The sequence below is a fragment of the Falco punctatus genome, assembly GCF_963210335.1.
Source record: "Falco punctatus genome assembly, chromosome: 6".
In the NCBI taxonomy this organism is placed as follows: Eukaryota; Metazoa; Chordata; class Aves; order Falconiformes; family Falconidae; genus Falco; species Falco punctatus.
The window spans coordinates 2,157,631-2,184,200 of record NC_137585.1 but is presented as its reverse complement, the minus strand read 5'-3'; the positions used below and the strand labels follow the sequence as shown (position 1 = coordinate 2,184,200).

Here is a 26,570-nt window from a genome sequence, read left to right as displayed (position 1 = left end):
CCCATTTTTTTCCCCACCACTAGTACATGTCCTAATAAGCCATTTTCTTCTGCTCACTTAAGCTTTTGTCTACAAACAAAATAAAACTGATCTTGCATAGAACTAACCAACTTTTTCTGATAGTTCACAGACCTGCAACAAGACACAGTAGCTCTATGCAAGCATATTGATTTTTTTAGACAAAACAAAGTGTCATCAGAAACTATTTAAGGAATTGTTACACCTGTGATGCTTTATGCCTGTATGATCTTTCAAATTTTCTTTTTTCTGTTTCCCCAGCACTCAGCTGTGGGTTTTTTTCCATTTCTGAGGTTTTAAATGCTGAAGACACAAATCCCAATTTCATTCACAGAAAACTGCACATGGAATGATGGTCCAAGGTGACTTTTTGAGTGCAGAATTAAACACAAGCAATTCTAGCTTATAACTAGCTATCCTCAACAAGAAGAATAGGATCCTTGCCTCAGTTACAGGTGGTTGTGTCGCTTTGCTCTCTGATAATGCAGGCACATTAATAAACTTGGTGTTTTCCAAGTAGTTACAATGCTGTCTTCTCCAGTCCAGGCAGTCATACATTAAACAAGCAATGCTTTCAAACAGTGCAGTGCCAAATGTAAGCTATGGCAGAAAATCAGATACAAAGGATGAAATTTGCATAGAAAAGTGTCATGTAGCTTAGTCACACGAGTCATTAGATCTCTAATCAGCAGATCCACAACTATTAAAATCTTCCAAGGGATTTTCTCTCGACTAATTCAAAATGTTTTATTTAAGAAAAGAAGGCTGCCTCATTTCTATTTGCCTAAACACAGTCACACCACAGTATGGACCCAGTACTGCCTAACTGCTTTCATTGTTATAAAGTCTAACTTGTCTTAACAGTAACTGTTCAAGGTCTGCTCTCTTGCAACGGCAATTTAAGTTTGGGTTTTTTTTGATGGGAATGAACAGGAGAGGTCACTTAAATTAACGGTTTTATAGCCTACGTGCATGCTTCCACTAGTGATCAACCTGCAGCATATTTTCAAGGTCAACCATTCTCCTGCCCTAGAAGGATAAAAAATAAAATTCCAACCAAATAATGTCATCTCATATTATTTTTGTTCTTTCTGTTGCCTTTTTAAAACAAAGAATGCCTCAAGAACAGAACTCTGAATTCCATAGCTGTGCAAGCAAAGGAATGTCAGCACGCTGCCTGCAGGTCCAAAGGGAGAGCGCTGTATCTGCAAAAGTCTGACAAGGAAAGGTTCAAGGCTCTTGAGGTGATGTACTGTAGTTTTCACCGAAGCTTGGGAGGAATAAAAACAGTATCAGCAATTGCTGTTATAAATATGAAATGTTTTTGTACAAATACCAAAACCCTATTTGAGAACACAAGCCCCACTCAAGTTTCAGTGGCTTTAATGGACAGTCTTCTGCTGTCCATACCCTTACAAAGCATTAAGTATCTGCTTTCTTCAACTCAGACCCTCTTTATGGCACTTCAGACCAAGCACTCCAAATCACTGACCAGTTATGGAATACTTGTCTCAGTTTCCATAACATTTAAAGACCAGAGGAGATATTTAGGACAGAATTTCTATTTGTGAAAACAGAAATTTCAGGGTTAATATTTGTGCATCTCTTTTTTTTTCCAATTCAGCAGCCTTCTAAAAAACAGGTTAGCACAAAAGCCTTCCATTCATGTATTACTCAGAAGAGATCACTAGAGTACATGAAAATTTAAAATACTGGGAGTGTCTGAAAGGTGCAATCTTTTAAACAAAATAAGATTTTTCACAAAGTTATAAGTTACAACAGCTGGCACTACTCAAAAGGACACATGCAAAGTTTAGTGTAATTACAATTTTGTGATTCAATCTGCTTGTTCTCTCCTCATCTCAGGACAAGCAGATGCTTGTCAAAAGTTTTCCTAGTCTAACCATTAGTGACTACTGAAAAAAAATATTTTTGAAAGTATTTTCCTTTCTAAAGATCTGAAATCTGAAAGTAGAGACGACTTGCTGTATGTAGTACTCCATAATTTTCATATCGATGTCTTAACAATTTGTCACAAGAGTTTTCCATCTGTTTATCTTGGACTTCAGAGATGCAGCAAGCTATGGCTTGGAGACTCTCCAGCAAGTCTACCAGAACAGACTTACTCTATCCACCTATGAACTCACAGCTTATATTCTTCCCATCTATATATTTTAAAACTTACAAATGTTCCTACTTCTTTAGAGCTCTGCTGAATTCTGAGATACAGAAGAATGTGAATTTAGAACTACAACCTTCTGGAACACTTTCAGTGACAGATCATTTCTCTTTTATTTCAGCTAGAAGATACATAAGATAAAAACTTCTTTCCAAAAATAGTCTTCACAGTTTCAGATTAGGTCAAGAGTATAATTAAAAGTAATGTTGTGAGTAGCAAGCCTACACGTTTCCACAATTGAGGCATTTTAATGAATGTCTTGGAAATCTCTGTGGATTTAGCCAAACTGTTCTGATTCCTTGAGGATCAAGGGTACTTCCTAACTCATCAGATTGTTTATATACAGGATTTAGTGTACTATACATAAGTGTTAGGAGGATGTAGTCTGTCCTTTAACCCTAATAATACAGACCACAAATGCAGTAGGTAAAATTATGGCATGTTGCTTTATTTGGCTTTAGCAGTTTTTATTTTTTACTGCTGCCATTGTGGATTGAAAAATACTGGATCCTTTTACCTCACTATACTTGAGAACCTAGGCTGGAAAAAATTTGTAAGGGTTCACTTTCTCTTGCAGTGCCCAGTAATAGTCTTGAATCAGCAGGCTACAATGAGTAATGAGCCAGAGCCATGGTTTGGGTGTGACAAAAAGAAGCAGTACTGGATATGTTAAAACAACATCTTATATCAAAAAGCATTCTTGCATTCATTTTAATTTGTTCCCATGCAACTGCTCTGAGATATATCAAGTAGACCTGCAGTATGAGGACAAAAATATAGTTTTTGTCTTAATTCATATAGACATCTGACTCTCTAATGAGACCCAAATTGGGTCTATGTAAAGATGCTGAATAAATTTAGTATCTCAAACTATTTTAAAACTCTGCTGCTGTGCCCTACAATATTAAGAAACTCCAAGTCAGGTATTTTTATTCAAAGGACTCCTTGTAAATACATGCTGAATAAACTTGTGGGATACATGAGAAATATTTTTTGTTAAAGATTATAAATATACTAACTACTCTGGTTCTGTTTCATAGACGACTAAGCTAAAATTTCTTGTTATTTCTAAATTGGTCTTAAATGTTAAAAAGCCCAAAGCATGTCACGCATTGTGAAAGCAGACTTTACTGACCAGCATTTCTCTGTCAGACCAGTCAGTGGGAAAAGCGGTCTCCTTAACTAGGTGATGAAGTCTGGCAACATCAAAGAGACTTGATCCAAGCTTTCCACTGTTCAGAACTGGCTCCAGGTATTTCCAAAATGTTTTCAGGTCTCCGACAGCTTCATCTTTCTTTCTTTTCTCTGCTTCTGCAACTAAAATTTATAAGTTATAGATAAATCACAGAAGAATGTCTCCCTTTTACACAAAGCACAAATCATACATTAGTCTTTCATAAGTACTGTTAAAACATTCCCATCCACAGAGTTTCAGCAAAAATCTGACATCCAACTTCAGGATTAAAAACCTCCAGGATAAAAAGGCTCAGTAAAACACGGTAGTTCTTTCAGAATAAAAAAACAAAACAAAACAAAACCCACCCCTCTATGCCCCCCAACTAAACAACGACAGTAAATGAAAGCTATGAAACTTATAAATCCCAGGTTGCACTTTTCCACAGCTGCCAGCACATATCTTGGGAAGCCTGTTCTTTAAGTATAGGGTAAACAAGCCTTACTATCATAATTTGGTTAGCACAGAAATTAGGGCAAAAGGTGATTAAGGTACAGTATGACTAGGAATAGTAAGCCTAGAAGTTGTATGGTTTCTATCTTTACTGTGTAGTATTGATCAATTTTCAAAGATGCTCTAGCTACAGAAAAAAAACCCACAAAAACCAAACCAACAAAAAAACCCTAAATCTCTCTCTTTTAATGCCAACCTTACAATCACACTCTGGAATCTAAGATCAACCATACTTTTTAACAGCCTAATTTAAGAGATGTAAGGTCATTAAACCTGTAGTGATCTGCTTTCATTTGGACCTGTGGGTGCTCAGCACTTCTAAAACCCAAGTATGAAGGCTAAAAACCTCGCTCATAATTCCAGGGGCCCCACAGATTTAAAACAAAAACAACTCAGTGAGGCTGTAGACTCTGCAAAACATGCTGATCTCCTTAAGGTTTTCTAAGTTATATATGCCTCCTGCACACAGCCATCAGAAACGTTTGCCTGTTAACATACAGAACAGTCTTCTCATGATTTGGAAGATACATCCCATTAAGTGACTCTAGAAACCGGGTAGAAGACCTGGGAACTCTCTGCCAAAAGGTTCCATAGGTGTAAGACAATCTCATGTGTTCAAGGGGAGACTGAACAAATACTTAGAAAAACTAAATCTCTTGAGGTTTACTAACAAGACAAAACACATCAGATCAGGAAAACCTGCTGACTTGAAAATGACTGCTGGTTAGGTGATGTACGTGTTGAGAAGTTCCATACACGCTTTACTTAGTACTCTTCCTTGTGCTTCCATTCCTTGCCTTTACGCTTCCTTGTGCATTAGTTTATGATCTGGAGACAGATCACTGGCCTAGAGGGTCCCTTGGTCTTAAATGGTTCTATGCTCCTAGCAGCTCATCTGAGTCACAGGACAATCCTTCCTCTGTTTTTCATTTGCTCGTGAAAGATACCCTCTAATTCAGGACAATGCCTGGCCCGTGAAAGCACATCTCAGCAGCGTAACAGATTCAGGGCTGCTCAGTCAATGGATTCTTCTCTTTGCATTTTTGAATGAAAGGTGAAATAGACATTTCTTTTTTACAATAGAAGAATAATAACATTTTATAACTCTAGCCCATAGGTTAATAATGAAAAACACACAAAAATGTTTATAACACTTAGGCTTCCCCTTTCATAGAAGCATCACGGCTTGCCAGGGCCAATTATTAGAGGCTCTGCCCTTGACTACTACCTTCCCTCTTCATTCTTTTGACTGCAATCCTAAGGCTTTTCCTTCCTCAAGTATATTTTCACCATGGGAACCCTCTCAGAATGAATTAAAGTTTTCATAAGTAACCCCAAAAGAATGGGCATGAGCTGGGAGAAGCTGTCAATACAGAAGAGATTTGGCACAACCCCACAAAGGAACAGAATTCCCTTTAAGTCTTCAGTAACAGAAGTGAGACAGTACCCAGCAGTACACCACATGATTTTGGAAAAACACCATTAAAAAAACCAATAGTATCTGTTATCATCACGTAACAGTGGAAGACAAACATCTAGTATAAACTAATTCATTGCACAGCGATTCTGACCCATCACTGTGAACACAGAAATCCTACAATCACTAGGATGTGTCAGGCCACACGTCTTCAGCTGACACGGAGAAAAACAAATTCCATTTTGTCAGGCTGAGAGATTGGTCCGAGTTCTCTCATTAGCTTTCAGAAAAGTTACACAGTTACTAGAGTGATTAGAGGAACAGAAAACTAGCTGTACGAGAGAGTACTAACAGTGCTTGACTTGGTAGCTTCATAAACTGAAAGCCATTAGGGGATGAAAACACACAGGAAGGAAAAGAACACAAAAGCTATGGTCCCTAGTCCATGATTCCTGTGTATTCATGCTAAGAACAACAGAAACACTATAATTGTATTTACAGGTTAATGTCTTCCCATATAAAAGTGTATCCATACGTTATTAAGATAATGAATGATGATCTACTTTGTAAGTCATTCAACTATGAAATAATTGAGTTAATACCTGCTCCAAGGCACAATTAATTACATCTATGCCACTGCTGACAGATGTTTTGTCTTAATTTAACCTTAAAAGTCTCAAAGTTTCAATAATACTCCTACTCAGCCTACTTCCATACTTCACTAGCCTCACCTGTGAAGACTCTTCCTCTGCATTTTTTCCTACTTCAACTTAAATTCTTCATCTTTTGTCTTTTACAAACTTGAGAACTTTTATAATTTCTCCACCACATCATTCAGCCTTCTCTTCTTAAGTTTAAGGATAACAATTCCACTTTTTTCCTTGTAGGTGAAATTTTATAGTTCCTTAATAATTTTCTTTTCCACCATCTGGAATTTATCTCATTTGCACACATTTCTTCCAAGGTCTTATCTCACTGTTTATTTGCATGATAAAATTACTTCAAGTATTTTTTTTTAGGCCATATTCTCATTTATAATCTAGAGATGGGATTATTTTAGGGGTTTAGTGGCATAGTGATATTGCTGATTTATGTTCATTTGTGAAGTCAGCACAACAGCCTCTCTCTCAAACCTGTCATCTAGCCATGCCTTTCCTACTCTTTGTTTGTACATTTAATTATTCTTGCATAAGCATACTATATAGTCCACATTAAATGGAAAAGTCTTTTTTCCAGATTATTATTTTCTGTGCTGTCAAGAATACTTTGCATTTGAATTACATCCCCTTATTCCAATACTTAGAACACCAAATAATACCAGACCCAGCATAAACTCCCTTAAGCCTGTTCCATGCATCCTTCTATTTGATAGCAAACCTTTAATGGTTACTCTACAGAGGCCAAGATTTTTGAATGAGGCTGCACCTACTGTATATTTATTTTCATTTACACCTACCTCATCCATCGTGGGCCATGTGAAATAGCCTTATTAAAATCCAAATATACAACACAGGCTACTCTTCTGCTCAGAAGGCCAGTGCTTCATTTTGCAAGGAAAGTAGACTTGTTTGACATTACTTGCTCTTGAACAGCATACACAAGCTGTTACTCATCTCCTCATTTTTCTTTTAAGTGGTTATAAATTATTTGTTCCAGCATTTTTCCAGAAACAGAAATTAAGCAGATTACAGTACCCTGGCTATCTGTGTTCCTTTCCCTCTTCCTCACAGCCCTTCTTCCACTATGTTACTTGCTGTTGTGAGTTTTCAAACACAGATGAGAACGGTAGGCCAATCTTAAACAGAATACTATTTAAGTTAATCTGAAACAGCTGATCTGAAAAGTTCTCCGCTTTACCCAAGTAGCACTCAGTTGTTTTACCTACTCCTCCACAATCTGAAGCTGAATCTTGCTGCTACCAGCATTAATTGTGGTTAGTTATAACTATCACCTGTGTGCAACAGAATTTATAGTGAAAACAGTTTACCCCCCGGGAAAACACAGGCCACCAAGTGCAAAAAGCTCCCTGCCCTTGCCCCCCAGACCCACAAAACATAAACCGCCGCCAGCCTTCCCAGCACCACCTCCTGGGAGTTCTTCCTCTGCTGAGCAAACATTTCCATTGGGCCTCCTCCTGCACCCCATTTCGTATTTTGGCATTTTGTGCCAATAGGCTCATAATAAACATATATTCTAAATCTTAGCGACCTGACCTGTTTCTAATTCTGAAATGCTCCCTTACATTTGAGGTCCACAAAGCATGCATGGTTTAGCCAAGCTGTTTTCTTACTATGCAACCTATCCTTTCTTAGTAACGAGGAAAACTTGCATTACTACCTATAACACTATTTATGCAAGATACTATAATCTATATTTATATTTTTTCATCTTTAAAAAGTTTCCTCACAGATGTTAATTACTAATTATCTAAGTTTAGTAAAGTCTTCCTACTATTATACAGACCAAAGAAAATGTGATATAACTTTGGAAATATTTGGGGAAATCTGCTGCCTCCCCCCCAGCAGCTGTTGCAAATAAAATGAAAATAAACAAACCCATGCTTTCTGCTCTCCGCACTTCCAACTATCTTCTAGTAAGACATTACATTTAAATTTTACAAGTTCTAACAAAACTATGAGAAGCTGGAAATTATACTTTCCTCTCATTCTCTTCCCAGAGATAAGACTGCTCAAATTCAAACCTGACATTACTTCTTTGAGTCCACCAGATGATGCTGTGATTGCCCAAGTCGTAAAGGCTACACATCTCGTGTCAAGGCTACACGTCTCATGTCATCTCACACTGGCACCTTTGGGGACTGATTCCCTTGTGCCCACACAATCTAACCTGTAGCATTACAAGATCTCATTTAGTCAACACAAATCGGACAGAAGGAACAGCGCACTGAGACAGCTCAGCCCCCACAACACTCACAGGTAAACAGTTGTTATTACCCCGTGGTCAGAACAGCAGTCACAACATCCCATCTCATGCCCTTCAGCCCTCCGACGTAACCAACCCCCATAGCCCGCGCTCCTGCCCACCATACCCAGGACACCACTCCTCTCATTTACTGGGTTGCTCGTGACATCTCAGCAGTGTCAGAATTAATCACAAGGAATTTCCCAGCACCACAGAGAACATTGCAGAAAATCAGTATGCAGAGTTATAATTGGAACCATTATTAGTCAAAAAACACATGTATGACCAATTACAGCTACCAACTAACTTTCTCACTTCCACTTACTTATCACCAGACTTCAACTTAGATTTAAAACCATTCCGGTCTGGAGGAATCTCGATCTCCTGCTCAAAGCATGGTCCACAGGCAATTCAGACAACAGGCTCAGGGCTTTATCCAGCTCAGCCTTGAAAAACCTCAAAGGCAGAGATCCCACAACATCTACAGGCAACCTGTTGCAATGCTTGACTGCCTTTGGGTAATTTCCCACCCCCCTTCCCCTCCCCTTACATCTTGCCAGAATCTTCTATTCCAGTTGCAGAATCACAGAACAGTTGATGTTGAAAGGGGCCTCTGGGGGCCATCTGGTCCAACTTCCCTGCTCAAGCAGGGACACCTTGAGCAGGCTGCCCAGGACCATGCCCAGATGGCTTCTGAATATCTCCAAGGACCAAGACTCCAGAGCCTCTCTGGGCAACCTATGCCACTGTTAGTCACCCTCACAGTAAAAAAGTGTTTCCTTGTGTTCAGGTAAAACCTCCTGTGTTTTAGTTTTTGCTATTGCCTCTTGTCCTGTCACTGAACCCCACTGAAAAGAGCCTGGCTTCCTCTTCTGTGCACGTTCCATTCCGGCATTTATATACATTGATGAGAAACCTCTGGGCTTTCTTTTCTCCGGGGTAAACATTCCCAACTCTCTCAGCCTCTGAGGGATTACGAGGGATGCCCAAGTCCCTTAAGCATCTTTGTGGTCATTTGATGGACTCTCTCCAGTAGCTCTGTATCTCTCCTGCACTGGGGAGCCCAGAACTGAACACAAAACTCCAAGTGTGGCCTCATCAGTGCGGAGTAGAAAGGAAGGATCAACTCCCTTGACCTGATGCAGCCCAGTATACCATTAGCCTTGTTTGCCACACAGGCACATTCTGGGCTCATGTTCAACTTAGTGCCACCACTCCTACGTCCTTTTCTGCCAAGCCGCTTTCCAGCCCATCAGCCCCACCAAGAACCAGTGCATTGAGTTGTTCCTCCCCAGGTGCAGGATTTTGCCCTTGCCCTTGTTGAATTTTAAGCGGTTCCTGTCAGCCCATTTCTCCAGCCTGTCGAGGTCCCTCTGAACATGCTGACAGACTAACTTCCCGTCCTTCACATGCTTGGAAATTGTTTCCAGGATTAGCTGTTCCATCATCTTTCCAGGGATCAAGGTGAGTCTAAGTGGCCTTTAGTTCCCTGAGTCCTTCCTGCCATTTCTGAAGTTAGGAGTGACACTTGCTTTCCTCTGGTCCTCAGGCATCTTTTTCAATCACTATGATTGTTCAAAAGTTATTGAGAATGGCCTCACAGCCAGCTCCCTCAGTATCTGTCCCATGGACTTCAATATGTCCAGTTGGCTTAACTATTCCCTTGCCTGATCCTCTTCCACCAAGGGTATGTCTTCCTTGCTCCAGACTTTCTTCCTGCCTCCAGGGCCTGGGATTTCCAAAGGCCATTCATGATCACATCTCCTTTTTCTTCTTCCTCATACCTCAATGAAGAGTCTTGCTCTGTGTTCTTGGTAACCTTCTCAGAGGTGTTAGAAGGATGCTATTAGGTGCCTTGTAAGAACTCTTCTCCAGATCAAGCAAGCCAAGATCCTTCAGCCACTCCTCATCAGGTGGCTGTCTGCTGGACTCAATCAAGTTTGATTAACATCTTCCTTGTACTGTAGAGCCCAGAACTCTTTTCCCATGAGAGCCAAGTAACAGGGAATAACCACTTCCCTTGATCTACTGGCTTTGTTACTACAGCTCAGTAGCAACCTTCACTGATGACTCACATTTAGCTGGCTGTTCAACAGGATCCCAGTTCAATTGAGGTGTTACAGCCTGGGGACAGCCCAGCACAATTACAGGATATTATTCTGTGGTATCTTCTTCTCTGGCTGGGGCCACAGTCCCAAAGCAGCTGTGCACTTCCCTTGAAATTACCAAGTGAGCCAAGTTTGCTTAGCAACACACCTTCCTGACTAATGATTCATAAAAGTAGGCATTTGGTAAAATGTTGTCCTTTGATGGCTGCTGCAGAAAACTATTGCTGCAGGCACTGCATGCTTAGTCAGTCCCTCTTTCTACTGTCCAGCTGAGGCAAGTTTTTTGCACAGGCAAACCATTTGGTTTGGTGCCAACCAATGGCAATACCATTTTTGCACTTGCCAACACAGCTGCTCACAAGGTTAGTTATGTTACAGTTAGTTACGCACAAACACATACAGTTAGTTATGCACAAGTTAGTATGCACAAACACAAGGCACAGAGAGTGAGAAAAGCACAGCAGGAACAGTCTTCAATATAAAACAGTCTCCTTTCTACAACAAATTTTGTTCTTAGGACCAGATTACCTTCAGGTGACAGTAAAGATTCTCCTTGAAGTTTAGTTGCTTCCAAGTATGTCTGCAATGGCTTGTAATTCTCAGAAGAAATTCTAATTACACTTGAAATTTTAATCCCAAGATCAGACATCACAGCCAAAAGCTGAGGGTTGTGGAAATCCAAAATGATAAAGTAATGATGGGCACCATCATCTGGTTCATCATCTGTTCAAAACAACACAGACAGATTAGAGCAAAGACATTCAAAAGATAAACAAAATTCAGTTTTTTCTCGACTATATAGGAATACAGAAAATTAACATCAGAGAAACAGTTCTTTTATAACCTCATCATATAATTTCAAAATATTATGTGCATTAGACTGAAGTCTTCTGTAGCAAACCACCTAGAACTCAGCAGGAAGAATACAAGTCAGAAGTAGTAACTGCTTGGAGAAGCACCAGGAGAAGAACTGGAGAAGCTGATTATAACCAGAATGCTAGCTGTAGCAGCATTTCTGTAATTGCTTCTCTGTATGGAGCGTATGAGTATGTCCTGACACTACACTCCTATGGTAGTTTAAACTATTCTATTTCATCCTGCATAAAGCTGGCCAGGGAGCACACAGAGGAAGTTACTGTGTCTTATAGATGAGAGATTACATGAGCTATAATAATTTGGAAGGATTAGCTGCAGATACGAGCTGACTGTCCCATGTTTGTTAGATGACCTCCCTGTCAAAATCCTCATCAGCTGGTAATACCAGCTTACACTAGTCCTTTTAGTTGGCAAGGGGCATATCCAAATTCATCCTGAAGTGCAGATGAGAAGTTTCATTGAGTACCAGCTATGTTTGGTCTCATTAGTTCTGTAGAAATATGCATAGCAACTTTTCAGTAGCAAAGCAAGAGGTTAAGCATTATGTAAGTAAAAATGGGCCCCCTAGAAGCTTGACTCTAAGTTAACTGCGTAGATTCCCTTCATGGCACATTCAGAAATACAGGTATTCAGACAGTTATCCGGTGATTTAATTCATCCAGCATGGTTATTTATCCTAAGACAACAGAAACTGCCTGCTGAAGCTCCTGTACCTCTCCATCGACTACGGAACACATACAATTTGTGCAGACTATCCTGCGCTAACCACAAAACAGTTTTATGTTCTATTTAGCATTAAGATTCCTTCTTATGCCTACTAACACAACACACTTCAAACTCCTTTAGCCACTCAGCTCGCGGGAGTCATTCATCCAAGGGAGAAACAAAGGGCAGGAAAAAAGGCAGCCTGGCACTGACATCTGCCTGTGCTCAAGTACATCGCCAGGGCTGCGCAGCTGCTGCTGCCATGGAGCAGCAGGCTGGCAGTGTGGTTGTCTCTCCCCATACTATCAGGCAAGTGTAAAAGAACATAGTAATGTGCAGAAATACTGGCTGAGCAAGTAGCCACCACAGCCCAGTACATACATCACACAAACCAATACCAAAGCCAGAAGAAAACCAGTCCACTATATCACTGCTAGTACTGAAACTGAATGACACGTTTTGATGCCTCAGTTACTGCAGGAAGAAAAAGCATGAACACATATAATTACTGAGCACTAATGACTTCCAATAAAAAAGACAGATGTCTGCACAGTCACTTACAGAGATCCAAAAATTCCAATGCATACATGCTGAAAAGAAGACTGCCTACCATTCAAAAGTTATAATGATGATTACGCTAATCATCATGACAACTTGATAATGATCAGTCAGTTCTAATAATCAGCAACTAGTTCATATTCCAATGATGAAAGACATAAGTGTAAGTAATCTCAAGATTATGCAAAAGCAGAAATATTCCATTTCAGAAAGGTGGTATTTACTAGGGATGAATGACAAAATGACTGTTAGCTACTAAAACCAGATACCGATTGTCTTTTGAGTTCAAGACATGGTTATATATAAGCAGTAAGATTACTCTCAAGTACAAATTTCAGGTTTTTGCTTGATACAGCTACATTAAAACAAATATAAAAAGGGGACTTTTAGACTGGATATTAGGAAACATTTCTTCATTGAAAGGGTTATGAAGCATTGGAACAGGCTGCCCAGGGAAGTGGACGAGTCACCACCCCTGGAGGTATTTAAAAGACAGACATGACACTTAGGGACATGATTTAGTGGTGGACCTGGTAGCATTAGGTTTACAGTCAGACTCAATGATCTTAAAGGTCTTTTCCAACCTAAATGATTGTATGACTCTATTAGAGCGGCCAAAATTGCTGAAAAAATTTTTTACTGTGTCAGCTTTAAGGAACATCCAAGGTTCTTAGCGTCTTTTGCTCAGACTTTTGTAAAAAATGGCATATACATGAAGATTTTTAAAGTACTACATTCTCAATAGAAAAGTTTCATAGATCTACATGTTCATGACACTGAGAAATGGAGCTGGCACCATTTTGTCCCAAGACACAAACCAAGGCTTTAACATGAGGTCCTTGAGAACCTTTATTGCCATGCTCTCAAGGAAAGACAGAAAATCCTGACACAGTTGTTGCACTATGATTAATGTTCATTTAGAATGGTCTCCAGAAGTTTTGGCAATGCCTGACCTCATTCTTCCTGACAATTCCACCCAGAAGTCCATACCAAGAGAAAATTAAGAAACAATTACCTCTCCACATAAAACAATAGTTGTGTTGTCCTTCTTAAGGCTACAGATTCCTCCTCATTGTCTTCCTCAACATGACTAAAGGAAGTAGCAAGCTCAGATTACCTTTTTTCTGTTGCTAGGTAGTTCCTTATTGTCTTCACATTGGAAATAAATCCACTGAATGCATTATTTTTTTAGTAAGACTTAGAATCAATACAGAGTACAATCAGAACCTTATACAGGTACCTGATATCTTCTGCCCATCTTTCAAGGCACCAGGGAGCAAAAATACTGAAGCTCGTAAAATTGTTTCTATGGGGCTGAATGGAAGCACATTAATACCCACCCAAAGCTACTGTGTACTGTATATTCTGTACCAATTTTAGTAAGATTTTAGTAAGACGACATAAGTTCTCTACATTGCTTCAGCATGGGTTCTTAAAGGCATGAGTATTTCTTCGAACACTTCTCCTTTCAGGCCCTGAAAACCCTTAAAAATCATCAAAAGAATGATGTTATAGCCAAGCCTTACCTAAAAATATGAGAAGCTATGTACAGATAGCTACTGTTGTGGTTTTGCGTACTTTTGTCAGCTTCACTAATACCCAGACTTGCTCTAAACACCTGGATTGATGCTTCTTAGGTGCTTGAAGAGTGCCATTGATCTCAAATGAGATACAGACAAAGATCGCATGAAAGACTGAGGAAAGCCAGCAGTTCAGCTAGGGAATAGCAGGCACACATAATGTATCCAAAACCCAGCAAATACTTGTCCAGTGGGAGAGATCCTGTTTATGTTGATGTGGCTCAAACATATTATGGTCCAAATTAATATAACTGTGATCTAATGAGGACACCTATGCATGTTCTCCAATATTTTTCGTTCCAGTGAAATTTGTAATCATGGGTGCTATGTATTAAGAATAAATATTTTCTGAAGCACTAGTTAACATATTATCATTTACCTTGTACAGCTCATTTCTGGAGTAGATTTGTTCAGGTCTAAGTTCTATCCACAAGTTTTCCCATCAAATTAAATCATATTACCCTTTGTACAGAACCTGGCTTCATCCCCAGACAACGGTAGACAGCTCTGTCATACTTTATAATACAAGGAGAGAGCCACCTTTGGATACTGACACAAATGCATTTAATTATTCCAAAATCTTTCTGTAAGAAAGGTTTTCTGTAGGATTTGTTTAGCCACTTTCTTTTAGTTTTACATGTGCTAAAACATTTTGATGTCAACATGCTACATATACCTCACCAGTATTTTATTTCTTGGATTACACAATCTATCCTAATACTGAGCAGAACACAGTGCCCTCTTCAAATGCAAAGTGGTGATGCTTTAATATTGCCAAATAAATCTTGACTTTTGCACATGGAACAAAACAAAGTATTCAAAAGCTAGGTTGCAAGATTTCTAGCAAGTTCATCAGGAGCGTATCTGCATTTTTTACATACCAATGTATCTGTCCTCCTTTTCCACTTGTCCCCTCCGCTTCAGCTGAGTGTCCTTTTTACCAGTGAATGGTGCTAGAGGGCCTACTTCTTCTGTCTTTTTTCCTCTCCTTTCCTTCTCAGCTGTCTTGGCAGTAGAAATGTTCTCATTCTTGCCAGAAGGTTTAGTTTTCTCTTTCCCTCCATCTTTTTCCTTTTGTTGCTCTTCTTCTGCCTGACAAAATAAATAAACTAAGTTCTCATTGTAGCCTTTGTGCAGAACCAGGGGCAATCTGCTGTAAGACTCCATAATTCAATTTTTTTATTTGAATACTTTTCCCTCCCTGCCACTACAATGTTGATGTGGTGAAGCTGTCTTGAACACTCTTTCTTTCTCAAAAAACATTCAGTTTATTATATTCTTACTATATCATAGTGCTAAGACTTCACATTAAAAAGGAACTGTGAGAGGCAGGTAGACATTATACCTACAAAACTAATGAAATGCGTACTGGTAGACAGACGAGTAAAGAATCACTGCGCTTCAGTTACTACCGTTACAGCACTTGCATCAGCCAGGAACCTTCCCTGGGCTGAAGGGAATAAGACAAAAATTCAATTTCTGTTAAGTCTTTAGCATCTCTGTTAACACTCTTGAATATGGTGTAAAATGGTACCAGCACTATTTTTCTTTGATGTAAATATCTGTCTACTATAAACTAGAACCGAGAGTCTTGTGCTCATTTCACACAGGATATTACTCAGCCATTCTCATTATTTTCAAACAAAACCACCTACATTAAGTTCTGCTCAGTAATTTAAGAGTAAAGAATGAAAAAAGGTTTTTTAAGTGTCCCAGAGCCTCACACTATAAATCCAGAAAGCTGAGTCAGTCTAAAATTAAAATAATCCAAAATAAATAAAGGTGCTGTAAGAGCAAGGAAGTCTCCACCATATTTCTACCCAGCAGCAGTACTACACACTAACAATGCAAGAATTGCATTTAAGGATTGTAAAGCTAAATTAAATATAATAAAACAATATTAACTTAACTCACTGTTACCATCCTGCTGGTGTCACTTTAAAGGCTATTGAAAAGCTCTCCATGCAAATGAGATAGGGCAGTTAACTCTACACAGTTGCCTTCCCTAGATCCAGCTGGAAAAGCAGACTTTCCAGCTGTAGAGGTGTGTTTAGTTCAAATTCAAAACCAAAGCAGAAAATCTTTCCTGCTTTTCCCTTCTTCATGCATTCCCTTTCTGTAAAATTTGGAAAGGCCTTCAAGAGATCCTTAAAACTATTTGTGCTGTGAAATGGGGGATTTTGATGCTTTCATTATTTTCTTTCAAATTTATTCTGCTTTTGACATTTCAAACCAAAGATTCTGATAGTACTACTTAGAACTCTAAGCTGATGCACACATCAAAACAGACGATATAATCACCAGGTGACAAAGTTCACAATCAGCTTTATCCATTGCATCTGCATCATTTTATGCAATTAAGTCTCAAATAAGCAGAGACACTTCTGAACTTGTCAAGATTCCAACAAAGAACACTAGCTGACCTTACTACCTCAGGAAGTATAATATCTCCTTTCTAGGACTCTTTCCTTTTCCTCTCAATGGCGTATTTCTCCTTCCCTACAAGGTGCAGCTTTTTGTGGAGTTTCTAATCTTCCAATAGCTTTACATTCTGTAATTTTGTTATTTTATTACTACTTCTCTTACTAACTGAAACATTTTTCTAATTCAGAGACACTTATCTTCTACATATTAATTTAAATGCATACATCTGTAAATTTATTACTAACTTCTGCTCCTAATGAAATACAGAAATTTGACAATGGTTTATTTTTGTTTATTTGCCTGCTGTTTTTCTTCTGCCAATCCATTCTATTAACTGGTGTCTACTCTAAAAAACCAATGAGCAGTTATGTTGGCTTTCTGGGAACTGATTTGCTAGTCAAATCCTGGTTTCAACTCCTGAGTTGTTGACAATGGAACTTCTACTGTACAAGCTCATTGAAAAGGATTAAAAAATTTATGGCAGACAATTCAGAGATAGAATTCTAAATTAAAAGCCAGTTTCTGCCCATTCTGTACTGCAAAGCATCCTCATGGCCAAGAGCCCTCCCAGTTCTTGACTCTATCTTTGTCCTTCCACTGCTGCTCTCACATTTGCCTGTCACGCTTTGATACAGATGCAATCCAGAGGAGGTGATAACTTTGTCCAGGTTGCTTGGCTAAAACAGAGAAGAACTGTTAGTTCCAGAGATTCTTCAACCTTCAATACTGAGTATCTGAGACTCTCCAGGGAAATAAAATTATAGTTACAAGAATAATCTTGCCACATCAAAGTTACAGGCTCCATTTTAATGTTGAAGTGCCCAATCTTTATAAACTTCAAATTTTTGTTCTACACTTTACTTATCAGCACTGACTGATATCTAAGGGAAAAGCCATTTTTTAATCAATCCAGTATAAAAAATTTGTTCTACAGCTTCAGCCTCTCAATTCTTATTCAGATTGAAAAAGCATCTTTTTTTCTTAGAATCTTCATGTATTTCTGTGGCTTACGTCATCCCTTACTAATCAATTTTTCAATTTACTTCTATGGGAACAGGACACAACTTTTATCACCTAGCATTTAATGTCCTTGTGCGCTATACTTCATCCACCAATTATTCCCACAAATAGAATTATTAATAAAGAAATTTACAGACTTTTCAACTACACAAAATCCATGAAACTGTTCTCTTCTTGCATCTTTTACGTGCATAGACTGCTTAGATCTCCATGTCATCACATTTTACATTATGTTTTTTGATCAATTAACAGGATAAACTATTGCAGCAATTATAGGACTTTCTGATAATGGTCTTCAGCTGCATGAATGTTTGCTGGAAAAGGACTACAGCAAAGACCAGCTGCTCAGTAAGTTGTTGAAAAGGACCACTGACAAATTGGTTTTTTTTAAATTACAGATGTTAGAAAGCAATTAGAGGTCTGATCTGATTGTGATTCTGTGCAAGCTTGGTGAAATTCCTCCTAAAACACATAAGCAATCTGACTGAGGAAATGTTGGAGCTAGCAGTGATGATCTTGGAGAATATATATAGCAGCAAGTTTTGGGAATGCTGGAAAATGTGGTACCCAGCTCTGAGAAGCAGATTTCAAGATATAAACTATTTGGAGAGTTCAGAGGAGAGGAACAAGCATAATCAAAAATCAGAAACCACGAGATATATTGGGGTTTGCTTAGTCAGATATATCATAGATATCTGCAGAATGGAGGGTAAGAAGTGTCCGCATACACAGCGACAAAGGAAGCAGTAACAGGTTTAAATCAGAGCAGGGTTGATAAGGTTAGAAATGTTTTCCAAATGGCTACATTGCAGAGATAGCTGAGCAGTATTACTGATTGCCATAGAAAAGCAAAAGTACAGCAGTGGAAGGTTTGAAGCAGAGGTTCAAGAAACATCTACCAGGAATAGCTTTTGTACATTTTATCTTGCCTTAGTGCTGAAGGATGGAATAGATAACTTCTCCAAACTTCCTTGAGAGGCTATTTATGATAATAACTTTTTCATATTGCTGCTCTGCATCTGTCCTTGATACCTCTCAAGTAATAACCTCTCCTACCTTTACTTCAGCAGAGATATATTCAGTGAAGCTAGTTTCTAGCTCTATTTTCTATTGGTCCTAAGACTCAGCTAAGACATTACTACTTCTGGCTCTAGCAAAGAGTTCTTGCACAATATTTTTTCTTTTCTTTTCCCTGTCTCACCTGCACTTAAGTAATTGAGAACTTCTTCCCCAAAATGTAATTAAATCAAAAAGATAAATTTCAATTCACATTTCAATTACAGATCTAGGAAGTTAAGCATGAGGAGAAAGCTGGATTTATGGAAACAGCACTAGAAGTGTCTTCATAATATTAATTAAGCATCTGCACTAAAGGCGTTCTATAGTACCTTCCTTTCAGCTTCTCTCCTCTGAAGGTCCTTCTGTTTGAGACAAAGCAGTTGAAATTTCAACAGCTTCCCAGTTAGTGTTACAGGAATTTCTTCACCACTATCTAGAATGGCTTTGGCTACTTCTATCACCTGCAGAGAATAAAAAAAAAATATCCCAAAATAACTAAGACTTGTATGGGTTTAATTTTGCATTTGACATATTCTGCATGCCGAAACACTATCTCACATTGTACAATGTGTGGGTCAAAACAGCCACACTCTCAGAAAAACAATATACCAGTAAGATACACAGCTATTCTTTAGTTCCTAAGACCTCAAATGAAGTTATATATCTGCTGTAGTATGAGACAAAACTAGAATGGAGAAAATGTCTATGATTCATGTAAAGGTCAACAGACACACAGTTCTCACAGTAAAATGTCATTCTTTTAGATTTTAAACAAAGAAGCAACGTGAAGCAACTACTTATTATAAAGCAATAAATTAAAAAGCATATAACAAATAGCAAATCAAGGGGAATAGTTTTGAGTACTGTTTACAAAGTGACTAGTGTCTGAGGCTTTAGCCCTGAATGGAAGATAGAAACTCCTTGAGTGGAATTTGAGAGGGTCTGTCTTGGTGAAAATATACCCCCTCCCTGTGTAATTCTGATTCTGCTGGTATGCAGCCTAATTGGGGTGAAATAAGGCTATTGAGTTTTCTTAGGGTGATGACAGCAGCAGGAACATACAGCTGCATTGTCCAGATGTGTGGCATTGACAGGCTGTTTTATGACTATGTTTTTTACAGCTTGTTTCCACTAAATTTCATACAACTCAGTAACATCTGGGCCGTTTTCCTTGGAGCCTCATAACCACTTTATTTACTGCGAAAAAAATAAAATAACATAAAAATACCATAAAAAGTTGTTATATGTTTCTTTTCACTTGTGTTGTCTCTGTAATAAAGTTCACCTATGTAGGAAGCGCTGTTGAGGAATAATATAACCATAATATTTTCCTACTTTTGTTTTTAAGCAACCATCAGCTTTATTTATAACCATGGGCTGAATTAGGTGTTACTCAAATGTTCTGACATGTTTCTCTTTTCTCCTCTTGGAGCAATTACAGTTGGGCACATATGGTGTCAATTTTGCTTGCTAACATTCAGACAATGAAGGTGCACACTGCATCTCACTGAACTGTGTCTTGTCTGGCGCAAACACCACCATTAGCTTGGAGCTTTCATAGCTTCTTGCCCAGCTTAGAGATTTTAACTTCACAAGTAGAACCTACGTAAGCAAACATAGCCACTAAAAATGCTTCTCTAAATAAAACAAAGCCAAAATGAAATCCAGACTATTATATGCTGGATTATTATTTCATACAAATGAAAGCAAAGTAAGGAAAAATAAATCTCTTAAAATTCAGATTTGTCGGAATCGCATAACAGGGAGACAAAGCAACCAAAATATTTGCATTTATAAACCCTACAAAAACAATCCCGCCCCTCAACCGCTAATAAACCTGATGATCTCCTTAACATACACATAGGAAAACACATCGTGGTTAAGATCAGTTCTGCTTTACATCTTTCATATTCAGGGTGAGATTACTTACTGGTCACTACCTCAACAAGCCAACCATAGAGGGCTTCTAGAAAGTCTCCTGTTGACTTCAAAGTCATGGCAGAAAATCAAGGAGATGTTAAGAACAGACTTAAAAACTCCCCCAGACTGTAGGCACACTAGAAACTACCAGCTATTCCAATAAAAAACAGTCATCCAGAGCTAGGTACACAAATCTGCGCTCTGGAAAAAAAAGAGACTGGTAGAAATAGCATAGTAATTTCCCTTAGAGAGAAAAAATCTCATACAGGTTTTTTTGCAGAAGTGGTGTTAACAGCCTATGGAAGGGGATGCTTCCCAATTGCCTAATCCAGACGAGTTGCACATTTCTTGAAACACAACAGAGGGGAAACAGAGGGATTCTGGAAGGATTCCTGACAACTGTATATATAGTAACCCAGCTCGATGGCAGTTGCTGATTTATTGTTCTTGGAAGAAGGAAGGAACAGGAGTACATTCCACGACTGTGGAGAGAGGTCAGACAAATAAGACAAAGATAAAATGAGCACACTACATTTGGCAAGGCAGAGAAAGCAAATAGTTTTTTGTACAGCTATGTAAAATCTGCTTTAGGCATAAGCAAATAAAAAACAAACCTTCATCACTGCTAGACACAAAATAGATCATTCCATATACAGTGGATAAAATAAATTAAATCTATTACACTTATGTATGTTTACTTCATCTGTCATCCTGTGAATTATGCAGGCACCTGGCATAAACAGCTAAGAATCCACAGAGCTTCAATTAAAAAAACAAAGCTGAAGACAAAGACTTGGTAGGAGTACAGAAGGAATTTTTTGGGATACCATGAAGTGGATTCATTTCAGATTGGCTATACTTCATCCTGCCAGTGATGACCTTTTTCCTATGTGAGAAACCATGGAAACTTGGATGGACAAATGCAGTTAGGTAGGGCCTCTTTCCCTTTAAAGGAAGAGGAAACATAGCATTCCTCACACCGCAGGGGTCACATTTGTGAAGTGCAGAAAGGCTTCAGTGATGCAGTATTTGATCTCATATGGTGGCAGTATGACCCACGCAGAAGTTTAGCTGCCTGGTGCAGAGGGCACATATTTCAAGCCACTGAAACACTGCAAGAATGCTTGTAAGTAACACTGCACTGTCTGATGCTCTGGCAGATGCCAGCACCACCGAGACAGGAGAGTGGTCTTAAATGTTCGGGTAACATTTAAAGCCAGAGTCTTTATGGTACCTTTCTTTGAAATGCCTCCTTTTCAATTTACAGAACCATAGCAGCTGCTATATCATAATCAGAAAAGCTTTCAGAGTGATAAATCACATTATCAACTTTCACAGCTTTATCACTACTTGGAAGCAGTAGCATCCCTTGCCGTGAACTGCCGTCAGCCAGTCTCACAGTGTAGTTCTCCCATAGCCAGGGTGAGCGTTACAAAGCCCTGTCTTCCCTCTTCTTCTTGAAACTGTATGAAATCCTGGCCATCACATATTCTTCAGATAATGCTTCCTAAAAGAAACGTAATGGTTCCTAGAAGAACTTTTCAGTAATTAAAATCCCTTAGCAGCTGACACATTTCAAGTCAATTTGAAACAGAAGAGCCATCAGTCAAGAGGCTATATGGATTACAAGTACCAATCAAGTTATTAACTGTTCTAGTATTTCCTGAGCAAACTCATAAAAGCAGGAAAAAAAAAGAGAAGTGATTGTCACTTTGACAGCTTTCAAGACAGGCTACAGAGCAAAAGCTGCATGTGTCATACTAATACATTTTTATTGTCCAAAGGTGACCTTACACATACTATTAAATATTTCTAAATCTGCTGATGTCATTCATTGACTATAGCATACTACAAAGAATCATCTTGAAAGAATACCAAGAAGGCACTGCACTAACTGAAACCATTTCTTTCAAGATTGCACCTCCAGTGTACTGAAACGCAATTCAGTCTCTACTATCAGACTATTCACCTAATTTCATTTTCCCTCTCAAAACATCTTCCCAACTACAATGTCAAAAGATCACTTGCTTACCCATTATCATTCGTTGCTGAATGAACCACTCACAATTCAAACTGAGCTGTAAATCAGTAAATCAATTGCATATCTGAACAGAGGCCCTTGGGGAGCTTATGTACCTACAAGTCAGACTGTAAAACTTGAGATAAGCCAACGAATCATCTTTGTTAATCAATGAAGACTTTACCAACATGTATTCCAGTCAATTAAAAAAAAGAAAGTGGATTTGATGACTTCTTTTGCCCCTCAGAGTAATTTTCAAACAAGCCTACTAAAATAAGAATAGGACACTCATTATTGAGCAATACTGAGCAAATACTTATGCTGTTCATGTACTAAATAGCTGCCTTTCTATTGTGAGAACGTATCACAAAGCAGCTGCAATGGTTGCTTGTGCCCTAGAAAAATATGTTGACACTCATATGAGTGAGTCTGTTTTTTACCAAATCACAACACAGCTTGATCTGGTTAGCAGAAAGCCAGTTAGAAATAGCCATTGTAAGAAGGTCTGTTCTTTAAATCTCCCTCTACAGAAAATGTGCAACCTGAGGGCATACCTTAACTGGTTTAATCTCAGCAATGCAGAATGAGAACTTCCTAAAACATGTGTACAGCGTATGTCTTAAGTGTTACACATACTAAAATAATGTTTTAAGGGAAATACAAACAGGTGAATAACCCAATTAAAGTAAAAATGAGAAAATAGAATACATAAAAATTAGGATGACTTTTCACCTTGGCTTTATTAAAGAGCTTTCACCATCTATGACATGTACCTCCTAGAACATTTTGACCACCTAGCTGCTACCAAACAAAACTGCTTTAAGGGAAGAAAAAAATACGATACAAATATCCCAGGATTCCAAAGCTCAGTCATTAGCATTTCTGTCTCAGGAAGGAGTTTTATGCATATGGAAGGTTCCCCTGTGTGACCCTTCAAGATACCTGTTAACTTTTAACACTCTGACTTGGGGGAGACAGTTGAAATGGCATTTAAGTGATTTCTGAAGAACTCCTACAGAACCCAGAACTTTTTAAAAACAAAGCACAGGCCAGTCTACTGTAATCTGTGCTCAGAAAATATACATTGCTACAATCAAATCTTGAAATGTTTACATTTCAGTGGTATGAATCTACCCAGCAAGTCTTTCCATTGTAGAGTAGAATATTTTATGCTTCTGAGAAGCAAATTGTCTCCAGTAATTCCAGCCAACTGGATCCACACAATGAACATTACAAAGCTAAAGGGTTTAGTCATGCTTCTCTAACATTGCATCTGGCTAGGAAGAGAACCCAGTCAGAGGCGGAACAAAAAGATTTAAGAAGCAAAGTTGTCCCATCAGCCCTTGTGCTGGCAGAACCCATCTAGCTACATCTTGCCAGAGCTTCCTGAGCTGCCTCAGAGCTCAAGGGGCAGCAAGTACCAATGGCCTCATAGGCTTGGCACCACACAGCTCCTAGGCAGGATCTTTCCACCTTGGTCCAGCTCTGCAACAGGGGTTTGGGCATTTTTATTTTTTTTTTTTTAACCTGTGGTACTAAAGGATTCTGGGATTAGTTGCTCTACTTGAGAAAACTGACTTAGACTCTATTGTCCAACTACAACAACCTGAAATTTTTGAAGGCAACAAAACAGAGAACAACATTTCCTTTGGCTACTCCAGAGGGTCCCTCTATCAATCTAAGGATGTCACGCTTACAGACATAATTGCTCTTTGCTCTAGTTACACAGAGATTTCAACAAAACCTGCACAGAAAAAGCAGGGAATTTTATAACAAGTTGCATGCATGCAGGAAACCTTGTAATCTAGGAAGCAAACTTGAGGTCTCATCAGTGTTCCGAAGCAGGGTTTAAATAGATGAATTTCAAAAGGTATTAAGTCTCTTACCTAGAAAATAAGTTGTCAGTAATTTTGAGTTTTATGAATGGCTTCAGGCCAAATAATTACAAATAACAGTAGGAAAGTAATAATATATACAGAGGGCATTGCTTCTAGAATACTGGGATTAGGATTATGAAGAAGAGTTGCTATTCTGAAAAGATGAATATGTTCAATTGTCTCATTTAAATAACAGGATCCGACCTCTCAGATCTTACAAACCAGAAAATGAGACGACACAGATTGTTTTCCTGCAGGAGCTCAAGACTTTTTGCCCCAGTTTCAGCATTTAAAAATCCTGGTACTTCTTAACATCCTTAGAGGGGTCCCTGGATCAGTATACCGAACTGGAGAGACTTCAGAAATCGATTGAACACAACTACAATTCCTAAGACTGATTGGTTCATAGCAACAACAGCCCAGTCTCATGGAATAAAGAAATCTCAAATAGAAGGCATATAATTTGATAACTCAAGGGACTACACAGCTGGAGTGGCATCAGATGCTCTGACAATCACAGAATCACAGCGGCAAAGGCTGATGCAAAGACACAATGGTATGTCTGCCTAATATTTTATTCTTTTTAGGTGGCATGGGTTTCCTATATTTGACATTAACATCCCTTTGCTGTTATCTGAAACTTAAAACTATTCACCTGATCTCACACACACCTCTAACGCCACTAGCATGACCTAGGTCATTAAGACATCCATACTGGACTGGCATATAGAACACAGAACTAGGCGAGATGTTTGCTGTTCTGGAAAGGCTGCTGAATGCCTTTTCTTTTGTCAGAACATGTTCTTTTGTCTCCATTTGGGCAAGTTATGATAAGGCGTTTGGCAATGATATTCTACTCTCTTGGGTATTGGTGCCAGCAAGGCAATCAAGGTCCAAGCAATTTAGCAAGCACTAAGTCTACCAGCCAAAGACATTCTGAAGTAAGAATTAAGGTGAGCAGGACAGGTAGGTGCCTTTGTAGCTTTTCCTTCAGTGACTGCTAGAAAAATCTTCAAGATGTAGAAAATCTTGGAGTCTCCTAACATTATCTAGAAAGAATATGGATAACCTAAGTCTGCAGTTCATCTGAAGATGCCAAAGATTTGTGTCCTGGGGTGCGATAGTCTCTGTTCAGAGTATTTTGGCACAGCCATAAATCGTCCCTACTCAGTTAGTAGCAGAGCAAACTGAATTGCTTCTAAAGGTCTCCTGTGAGGTAAAGAGAGGGTAAATCTAACCTCAGCTGATAGGCAGACACTGGTAGTCTTCCATAAGGCTCACTCACGCTGATATTCACAAACTGCTGAAGGCCAATGGGAGTTGTGAAACTTGCTAAGCCTAAGCTAATGAATTTTGTCTTTAACATTCTTTTAAGTAAACTGACCCAGTAGGGAGAGTAGTTAAACTCTCCTCAGGAGACAAGACAGTAAGTATCTCAGGTAAACATACCACCTCATACAGTGGGATCATTTACAAAACATACTCTATTCTACACTACAACGTAGATGAGTAGACAGTGCCCACAGCAGGGTGTAAAGTTCCTTACCCTTCCCCAGAGCCAGTACCTCCCTAAAAGGTATCTGCTTGTAACAACTCTCTGCTGTTTCTGGAGCATTAATCCTCTGCATATCCATAGTGTAAGGGCCAAGTCCTTCTGCAAAAACATTCTCTTAACTTGCATCCACACAATAGCACTGGACAAAGGCTGCCTGTCGAACTGTTCCATTGTATTATGACATTTAAGACTGCAGTATGTGTTTTGCTCTGCAGTGGAATGAAAAAGAAAATTAAATCTTTCTATCCTTCCAACCATTCAGCACGGCTGCCAAAGTTGTTTTTACTTTCGAACCCTCTCATCAAAACAATGATACCAGACAAGTTTTGGTTCCCAAGCTGTTCCATTTTACAGTAACTTTTACAATTAGTTTTGTTCTACAGTGGAATGAAAACAAAATCTTTCTAACTTTCATTACAAAATAGAATTCTATTGACATACATTTTTAGACTGAGAAAGTTGGGCTTTAATAAGACTGTCTCTTACTTTTGAGAAAGCCTATTCTTGACCACAACCTCTCTGATGGTGTTTTATCAAAATCTATACATTTCCACAAAAATACGTCACCTTTAATTACATGTTTCCACAGAAACCAGAAGGCTTCCTTAAAAATACTCCTGACTAGCATTATTTCTGAAACTTTTT

General features: G+C 38.7%; 1 protein-coding gene across 1 annotated transcript; it reads right to left on the bottom strand.

Annotated features, from left to right (window-relative positions):
- Positions 1-342: 342 nt before the first annotated feature.
- On the bottom strand, positions 343-25,736 carry LOC308065524 (sperm-associated antigen 17-like; the record flags this gene model as incomplete). Its single annotated transcript, XM_080391591.1, has 6 exons — positions 343-618; positions 3,333-3,514; positions 10,860-11,054; positions 14,932-15,142; positions 18,883-19,054; positions 25,609-25,736. The coding sequence occupies 6 exons, from the start codon at positions 25,734-25,736 to the stop codon at positions 343-345; spliced, it is 1,164 nt and encodes a 387-aa protein (XP_080247717.1).
- Positions 25,737-26,570: the final 834 nt, after the last annotated feature.